The 9,658-nt window shown below is 56.9% G+C and overlaps 1 protein-coding gene across 1 annotated transcript; it reads left to right on the forward strand.

Moving 5' to 3' along the window:
* Positions 1-588: 588 nt before the first annotated feature.
* On the forward strand, positions 589-8,796 carry Bsnd (barttin CLCNK type accessory subunit beta). Its single transcript, XM_026381627.2, has 4 exons — positions 589-765; positions 6,007-6,101; positions 7,253-7,507; positions 8,373-8,796. Exons 1-4 carry the CDS (start codon positions 589-591, stop codon positions 8,794-8,796), a joined length of 951 nt encoding a protein of 316 aa, XP_026237412.1.
* The last annotated feature ends 862 nt before the right edge of the window (positions 8,797-9,658 follow it).

Here is a 9,658-nt window from a genome sequence, read left to right on the forward strand (position 1 = left end):
TTCAGTGCAGTGGCAGCTCTAATGTTTCTAGAAATCACCATTCAGTAGATATGGGCTGTTCCTGCTGAACCCCAGATGAGCACAGGGCTCTACAATGTCAAGTTGCAGGATGCTGGCCTCCTCCAGCAGCATTCCAACCTGCAGGACGGTTCCCTGCTTCCCATGGCTGGCAGGTGTGGAGCCGCCTGGTCACACACTCAGCCCCACACTAGGCAAATGAAGTGATGTCAAAGCCTTGGCTGGGGCCCAGCCTCTGCAGCCTCCCTGTCCCTCCCTGCTCCTCCCTCCCTCAGATCCACACACACAGTCGGGGCGGTTGGGCCCAGAGGGAAGGTGAGAGGGCCAGGAGTGAAGGTGGATGGCTGGGCGTGCCCGTCCATTGGTGCATGCCACTTCCAGCCGGGCTGAGCTGTTGGACCTGGGATCAGGAACTGGCCCCCAAGGGATCCTGCTCTCTTTAACTTTAAGCCTCAATTTGCAGCAGTCCCAGAGCTTCGCCCCCTCCCTGGCGTGCCTGTGGGGGTTAGCATGTGATTGTCGGCACTCCCTCTGCTGGGGGTGCACCGGCCGGGGCCTGGCCAGCTGGCCATGGCTGATGAGAAGACCTTCCGCATTGGCTTCATTGTGTTGGGGCTGTTCCTGCTGTCCCTCGGCACCTTCCTCATGAGCCACGACCGGCCCCAGGTCTACGGCACCTTCTACGCCATGGGCAGTGTCATGGTGATGGGAGGCGTTATCTGGAGCATGTGCCAGTGCTACCCCAAGGTAGGCAGTGCAGGGGCTGGGCGGGGGGTGGGATGGGCTGGGGCCACGGGTGCTGGCTGTGCCTCATTCCATGCACCTGTCCCCATCCTTAGACCTCTCCATCTTTCCACTAGACTCCTGGGTTTCTTCTGCTCTCAGTAGCCTCCATTCACTCACCCGTCCATACTCACTCTGAGGGCTGATCAGAAGGTACTGGGCCCAGAGGCCAGAACCAGAGTCACCGGGGAGACAATGGAGCACAGACCTGTCCTGGTGCGTGGTCCCAGAGGCTGACGAGTGCTCGCCGCACCAGGCTCTCCTGGTCTGTGGTGCCCATCTCTGTGGCTCCACGGCACAGCAGAGAAGCCAAGGCTTGGAAAGGCGAGGCCCCAGAGCTGAGTAGCAGAGTCTGGGCTGGAGACTGTAAAGGGCGGTCCTCCACCTCGGGCCCTCCTGGGTCCCGGAGCCGCTGAGAGTCCTGGGGTGGGCCAGGCCTAACCCCCGTGCATGTGCTCTTTCAGTGTTTTATATATTCCTATCCTGGTGAGCCCTCTAGTTTAGGCAAGAGCCCTGGTTCTGGAGTTCTGTGTTCTGACTCCAGCTCTGTTCCAAACTCTGTGTGACCTTGTCTCTCTGAGCCTTAGTATCTTCATCAGCAAAATGGGGCCCCAAGTCTCTTCTGCAGCCTTGTGGGTTATTATGATCAGAGCTGGGGTATGGGAATACTTGTGAGTTACAGAGTGTTACAATTAGATAAAGCACTGCGTTGTTACTGCTGTTTGCTGCGTTGTTCCTGTTGATCCTCCCAACAACCCTGTGGAATGGACGTGTCAGGATGTAAAACTTCCATACCCAGAGAGGTTGGGTAACTCTTCCAAGGTCACATAGCAGGTCGGAGACAGACTCGGAGAGACAAGGATCCTCTGTTTTCTCAATTGTACAATTTGTGAGCAAAGAAGACAGGGTTTGGGGGGGATATCTGAGGCCCTGCTGAGCCTAACATGGAGAGCTCCAGGTCCAGGCACTCAGCCTCCCAGCCCCTCCTCTCCTCCCACAAGAGTTTAGAGCAGGGAAGAGGCTTGGGCTGGCCCAATCTCTCCCAGTCCTGCCCTCTTTGTGGGCCAGCCCTGGGGTGTCAGTGTGTTGGCAGCTGGGGCGGTCTGAGCTGGTTTGTGGTCATTTACCAAGCAGTTTACAGTCAACTCGCCTCTGTCCCTGCAATGCCCTGAGTAGAGGTCACTGGGAGAAGAGGGCCTTGGGGCCAGAGCCTCTACGTCAAAATCCTCCTCCCCCAGGGAGGAACTAGATCTGGGCAGGGGACCATGGAACATGCAGGGTAGCATCCTTCTTGCTGCTGCCTTCCCCAGAGGTGGCCCGGGTGACCAGGGTGGCAGTGGGTGGGACACTTCTGGGTTTTAATGAGCTCTTGTTGATGGGCTCACATGCTCATGTGCCATGGGGGCAGCATGGTGGGGGGAAACCCATGCCTTCCAGCTCCCACAGGCCCGGATGCAAACTCCTGCTTCCTCTGCCACCACTGTGGCCTTGGCAGAGGGGTCACCTCTGCCAGCGCCCTGTGTGGCCAGGTGGGGGCATGCATGGGGGATGGGGCACCACCCTGGCAGAGCTGTTGCTCTGGACACACGTGCTGGTGGTACTGGGTGGGTTGTGGGTGAGTCCAGGGGTGTGGGACAGTCCAGGTCTGTGTATGTGTGTGTCTCAGGGACTCAGGTATTAGACCTGGAACAGGAGGGCTCCAAGAAGGGGAAGGAGAAAGGGGGACGCTGGGGAGTCCTACACGGTCCACTGGAGCCTGGACCGCTGTAGCTGGTCCTCCCTGGAGCCCCTCCCCTGGCTCTCAGGGCCCATGGAAAGCTTCAGAGAAGGAATTTTCTGGATGGAATGAAATATAAATATAAGGAAATTGAATCAGCTAATAAAGATGAAGGTGAGGAGGAGCCATTACCCACATGAATGAAGCTGTCTCTGTCTTTGAGGAGCTGGGGATCTAGTGGAGAGACAGCTTTCTGCCTGAGGGGGAAGAAGCAGGCTTCGTGGAGAGGCTGAGCTAGGCTTTGTCGGTCACAGAGGAGTTGGTCAGGGAAGGCAGTCGAGGCAAGGCCCCCCAGACAGGAGAGCCACAGGGCCAAACACACATGGAGAACGAGGCAGATGAGCCAGCGTGGCTGCCGAAGGGCGAGGGGAGGAGGGTAAAGGTGGGGAGGAGCGGGCTTAGCTCCTGGGGCCTGGATGCCATGTGAGGCTTTTGGACCTTACGCTTTAGGTTGATGGGGCAAGGAAAGGCCACGGTTAGCTTTGCAGTGTGACAAGATTATCAGGCTGACATCCATATGGAGGATAGTCTGGGGTCGCCAAATAGTGGGGGAGTGTTTCTGATCTACATGAGAGATGACGGTCGTCTGGACTGAGGCAGAACTTGAACCCAAGGCTGTAGGATTGGAGAAGACATTTCCAGTCTCCCACGCAGGTGTGGAGTACCTACCGTGGCCGGGCCAGCTCCAGCGCCTCACCTGGGTTATCTCATGGAATTTCTGAAGCCCTCCTGGTCAGATCTGGGCATGAATTGGGCCTCAGAACTGGGAGAGGGGCAAATCTAGTTGGGGAGCCCTTGGACATGCTCAACCTAATAGCTCGGATGGTTCCAAGGAGCTGGAGAAGGGGAGGAGTGGCAGGGAGAGCAGAGCCTGGCCCCCAGGACCCCTTCCTCACATGGCCTGGGGCCTGGTGGTCGAGGCACCTGAGCAGTCCATGGGCTTCCCTCTCTCCCTCCTCCCTCCAGGGACTCCTCTGTGTTCTTCCTACGCATGTCTGACTGGGTCCTCTCCCGGGAGCTCTCCAGAGCACCCACTGCGTCTAGATGAAGGCTGAGCTCCTTAGCTTGATGTTCCGGGGTTTGGTCTCCACCGTCTGACCTCCCCCCAGCTCTGCCTGACCCCGTTCTTCCCCTCAGAACAAGAACTTGTGTTCTAAGATGCTGCCTCCTCCCCACCCCCTCCAGGCTTTCTTTAATGCTGCTCCTCCTGCTGCTGCTGATGGTGATGCTGATTGACAGTGATGGTGGCAGTGATGGTGGTATGACAATGACAATGATGGTGTGTGTGATAGGGATAGTGATGATGCTGATGGTGAGGATAATGAGGTGAAGATGGTGATATGATGGTGATGGCGATGATGGTGATGGCAGTGATTGACAGTGACAATGGTGTTGATGGTGATGGCGATGACTGACAGTGACGATGATGGTGGATGATAGTGAAGGTGGTGATGGTGATGGTAAGGATAATGATGGTGAGGGTGCGGGTAAGGGTGGGGATGATGGTGGTTATGGTATTGAAGGTGATGGTGATGATTGGCAGTGATGATGGTGTTGATGGTGATGGTGATGATTGACAGTGATGGTGTTGGTGATGGTGATAGCGATGATTGACAGTGATGATGGTGTTGAAGGGGACAGCAATGATTGACAGTGACAGTGGTGTTGATGGTGATGGTGATGATTGACAGTGACGATGATGGTGGATGATAGTGAAGGTGGTGATGGTGATGGTAAGGAGAGTGATGGTGAGGGTGCGGGTAAGGGTGGGGATGATGGTGGTTATGGGATTGAAGGTGATGGTGATGATTGACAGTGATGGTGGTTGAGATGGTGATGGTGATGATTGACAGTGACGATGGTGTTGATGGTGATGGTGATGATTGACAGTGATGTTGGTGGTGACAGTGAAGCTGGCTGGCTACACAGCATCCTTGGTAGGGGTGGGAGATGCCCAGACCCTGCCTTATTTCTAAACACCCTCACAGGAGCCTAGGAACCCCCCACCTATCATTCCCTTCTCCTCATCAGGACTGAGCTTCTCTGGCAGACGAGGGCCTTCTACTCACAGCACTCGGTGGGAAGGGAGGAGGGGGCTGCTACTTACGGGCCTGGTATAATACAGGAGGGTCTCAACAAATAGTTGTTTAAAAAAATTTCAAAAAATATTCCCTCTGAAGAGAGGGAAGCCAGGAGGCTTCGTCTTGAGGAGCGCAGTCTGAGGTTTGCTGAGGGGTGGCTGTGTGCCAGGCGCCAGGCCCAGAGGCTCCTCAAGAATGGCCTTCTGGAACCTTCACCGCGACTGTGGGAGACAGGAAGAACCAGCACCACCTTTAACAACTGTGGTAAAATCACAAACATAAAATGAACTGTCTCAAACACCATCAGAACGTAGTTCTGTGTTGTTCGGTCTGTTCAGGGTGGTACGGAATCCTCCAGAACTCTCCATTTTGCAAAAGTAAACTTTCCACCCACTAAACAGCACCTCCCGCCACCCATCTCCCTGGGTGTCCCTGTGCTGTCACTCGTCCCAGTGCCTCAGCCATGTGGAATCTCCCTGGGGTTGTCTTCCCGTGTCTGGTTTATTCCACTCGGCCCGCCCTCGAGCTCCCCCCATGTTGTGGCATGGCAGAACTCCCTGGGTCTTCAAGGCTGAGCGGGGCTCTGCTGTGCATATTTACCAGGTTGGTTTACCTGCTCACCTGTCAGGGGACGCCTGGTGGCCGCCACCTTTTGATTTTTGTGCACCATGCTGCTCTGAGCACGGAGGCTACCCCACAATCCAGGACAGCACAGAGGAGCTTTGGGCGGAGTGTGACCTGCCCAGGGAAGGGTCCTCACTCAGCCTCCTGACCCCAAAGGCAGGGCTCCTCCACCACCCAGTGCCCCCACCTGGAGCTGGACTCATGGAACCCACTGGACCTCTGGAAGTTCAGGGACAGAGACCGGAGGGTGTGACTGAAGCCACCCCGTTTTCTGTCCCTCTACTGCAACCTCTGAGCCACAAAACACATGACCTGCTTTCCACTCATTCACCAGTGCCTACTGTGTGCTGGGCATGTGCTGGGGGCACTGGATGAAGGCCCTGGGGATGGGCTGAGCTGTGAGCTCAGGGCAGGTTGTAATCACTCACTCATGTGCAACCAAGATGCCCGGGAGAGTGGCTGCACACAGCAGGTGCTCAGTAAATGTTGGGGAAACGAAGAAGAGTCAGGATGAGAACAGGAGCCTGGATATCCATCTGCCCAAGGCTGCTGTGCCCTGAACAGCCTCCTCCCTTGTCCAACGGGGGAGTCCTGCCTGGTCCAGCTTCTCTCCCAGGGTGTCTGGACAGGTTTGCACGACTCCAGGGAGAGGAGGAGGAGACAGCGGACTCCCCCACCTCACTGTAGTCACCTGCAGAAGGGCCATCTCCTCTTTGCCTGCAGATCGCCTTCGTACCCGCGGACTCCGACTTCCAAGGCATCCTGTCCCCGAAGCCCCTGGGCCTGTTGGAGAATGGGCTTGCCCCAGAGGTGAAGAGGTAGGTATGGGAGCAGTGGTCAGCCACCTAGACCAACCTCCCCCGCTGGGAGGCCAGTGGGGTGGGCTGTCCCTTCTCCTTGAGCCTTGCCTTCCTCCTTCCTGAGAACACACTGTCAGAAATCATGGACAGTTTGGATCTTCAATTCTATAGGTTAAGCATTATTACCCCCATTTTACAGAAGTGGAAATGGAGGCTCAGAGAAATCTCATGGGGAGTTGGTGATGGAGGTGGGGCCTGAACTCTGGCTACTCTGGCCCCAACCTGTCTTCCCCCTGGAGGTGCCAAGCCCTGGCCCTTGCTCTGGGCACAGTCAAGAGCACTCTGGCCTCAGCTACCCAGGGTGTGACCTGGAACTCTGAAGGCCAGGCTTGGGCCCAGGGTTGTCAGGCCTTGGAGATTGTGGTGACGATGGCATTTGCTGCTCCTGCAACAGAGTGAACACGTGTCCCAGTGAGAGTGCAGTGGTGGACCTGGGTGGGTGTGGGGACATCTCAAACTCTCTTGGGTCACAGGGTTAGTTATAGGAGTGAGCTGCTGTGACAGCTGGGGCTCAGGCCACCCTGGTCCTGGCCTGTTTCTTGTCATCCACCAGTCATGGGACCTTGGGCAGGGGACCTTGTCTTCGAGCACTAGTGCTGCATCTCCACGGGTGCAAGCCAGCTTCAGTCCCCATGCCTGGGTTTCCCCATGGCACCTCCAGAGTCATGGGGCAATTAGAAGAGCTGAGCCCCAGCTGGCCCTCTAGCAGCCCTCAGAGCCTCGGGTTCTTATGGCCGACACACTCCCATCTCTAAAATGGAATGGTAATTTCTGCCTCCAGGTGTTGTTCAAAATAACAGGATGATGCGGTTGGGCACCCACAAACTCCCCAAGTAACTGGCCTTATTTGCCATCACACCCTTTGGAGACACCAAGTGCAAGTCAGAGGTGGGGTCAGGCCTGGACCCTGCACTTAATTTATTAACCTTCCTGGCCTCTGCCTCCTCATCCATGAAGTGGGTCCAGGGATGCCCCCTGAAGCTTCTTGTGAGGTTCAGGGCGATCACGTACCAGAGCAAGCAGGACAGGGGAGGACAGATGCTGAGGCCGGCTGCGTGCCTCGTTGCCCACCCGCCTCTTCTCTCTCCTGCTCTGTCTGCTCCCTGCAGCCCCCAGGCCCCCTACGTCAGGCTGTGGGAGGAGGCAGCCTACGACCAGAGCCTGCCTGACTTCAGCCATATCCAGATGAAGGTCCTGGGCCATAGCGAGGATCCTCGCCCACTGCTGGCCCCTGAGACGCAGCCAAGAACCAGCGATGGAGAAGCAGGTGGCCCGCAGGATGCCCAGGCCTGGGTGGAGGCCGCTGTGGTCGTCCACAGGGGCTTGGATGAGAATGAGGAGGAAAGACACCGAACTCAGAACAGGCCTGGGTGAGCGCAGAGCTCGGAGCAGAGGCTGCCCAGCTCCAGGGCCGGGGAGGGCGGGGGTGCGGGACCCCAGAGTGGGGAACAGGACACTCGGGACAGAGGGGAGGGCAGTGGGGGGTGCAGGACACTCAGAGCAGCAGGCAGAGTGGTGACGAGGAGTCAGGCCTGGGTGGGAATCCCAGCTCCCTGCTGCGTCTCCTTGGCAGGTTTCCTGCTCTCCTGGGCCTCAATTTCCCCACTGGGAAGTCACTCCTACCACACAGGGCTGTTGTAGAATAGGGACACAGTAAGCCCTTACTTTCTCTGAATGTTGTCATGGGTAGCAGCGATCCTGAAGCCAGAGGACCCAGGATCAAATCCTGACCCTGCTGCTGGCTTGCCCTGTGACCTGCAGCAACTGGGCTCTTAGATTCACCCATTGATTTGCTTATTGCATTATCAATTCTGGGCACCAACTCTCTGCCAGGCCTTAACTGGCCTCCTCTGCAGCCTTCAAGAACTCCCACTCCAGTTGGGGAGGCAGACAAAGGAACAAAGGGACCCCTGGTGTGTCAGGGGCTGTGAGGGACCAGGGGAGAACCCCGGATGATTGGGGAAGTGCAGGAATGGCCTGGTTTGGATAATACCATAAGAGCCCTGTTTCTTGAGCACTTATTATGTGGTAGAAATCATGCAAAGTGCTTTGTATGTATTTTCTGCCATAAACTCAGAAACAACCACAGGAGGGAACACATATTTCCCCTGCTTTATAGGAGAGGAAGCTGAGCCCCAGAGAGGTGAGCTGGCCTCCCCCAGGCCTTGCAGCTGGGGGTTGGCTCTGGACCCAGGCAATCTGACTCAGAGCTACTCTCTGCCTCTGCAGCTCCCCAGCCTGTCCCCAGGGCCCTGCGCCCTTGGCCTCCTTCCAAGATGACCTGGACTTGGGCTCCAGTGAAGGTAGCAGCCCCAACCCATCTCCACCTGCTGGGAAGGAACCTCACCCCCTAGCACAGAAGCACCGGGCCTGCAGGGGCACACGGGACCACTTCTATGACTTTGCCTTAATTGATGATGCTTCTGTGTCAGAGGATGGGCCCCCAGAGGGGCAGCCGTGGGAGACAGCTCTGCCCAGCAACAGCTGGCAGCAGTACCCAAGGACAAAGGAGGTGGAGGAGGAGAAGGCTGTAGACGCAGGTGTGGAGGAGCCCGAGGAGGAAGAGGAAGACTTGTACTACGGACTGCCAGACAGCCCCGGGGACCCCCTCCCGGACAAAGAACTGGGCTTTGAGCCAGATGCCCAGGGCTAAGGTGGAACTACGCTCAAGTTTCTAGACTGACCTCTCAGGGCTTCAGTTTCCCTATCTGCGAAATGGGATCATAGGGAGGATCAACGGAGACAGTGGACCGAAGAGCATTCTGAGAACTCTGGAGGAACACCAGGGAGGAGAGGGGCTCTTCCAGTAGTTAGCTCTCACTGGAAAGCTCTTTTTTTTGAGGCAGGGGAGGGTACTGGGGATTGAACTCAGGGGCACTCAACACTGAGCCACATCCCCAGCCCTATTTTGTATTTTATTTAGAGACAGGGTCTCACTGAGTTGCTTAGCGCCTCGCCATTGCTGAGGCTGCCTTTGAACTTGCAATCTTCCTGCCTCAGCCTCCCAAGGAGCTAGGATTACAGGCGTGCGCCACCATGCCCAGCTTTTAGCAAGCTCTGGAAGGTCAAATGGGATTTGTTGTGAAGATCCACAGCAGCTGGGCTCTCAACAGCTTTTTCTGCTTCCCCAAAGCCAGCCTCTGACAGGGCGCCTGTGTGGTGCTACCCAAGGGCCCTCGAGCTCCCCTTGCCCACTGAGTTCTGGTCCACAGGAAGGTGATGTGGTCCGACTCAAACTGACTGGGTCTCCCCCTGGCCCAGTCCCTTCTACGGCTCCCACTGTTGCTTCGCCAGGATCCAAACCTTCAGTGACTGACCCCTGCCGGCCACCCAGCTGCAGCCCTGGGCAGTACCACCTCCTTCTCTGCTTCTCCAGTCCCCATCGCCAGCTCACAGACTTGTCCAAGCTCCTCTCCACCAGGAAGCCCTGGTTCCCGCCAACTCAAGCTCAGTCTGCAAACCCCTGTGGAGACGGCCTCCTCTGACGTTGCAGCTTTGGGAATGGGTGGTCCTCA

The sequence above is a fragment of the Urocitellus parryii genome, chromosome 11 (genome assembly GCF_045843805.1).
Source record: "Urocitellus parryii isolate mUroPar1 chromosome 11, mUroPar1.hap1, whole genome shotgun sequence".
In the NCBI taxonomy this organism is placed as follows: domain Eukaryota; kingdom Metazoa; phylum Chordata; class Mammalia; order Rodentia; family Sciuridae; genus Urocitellus; species Urocitellus parryii.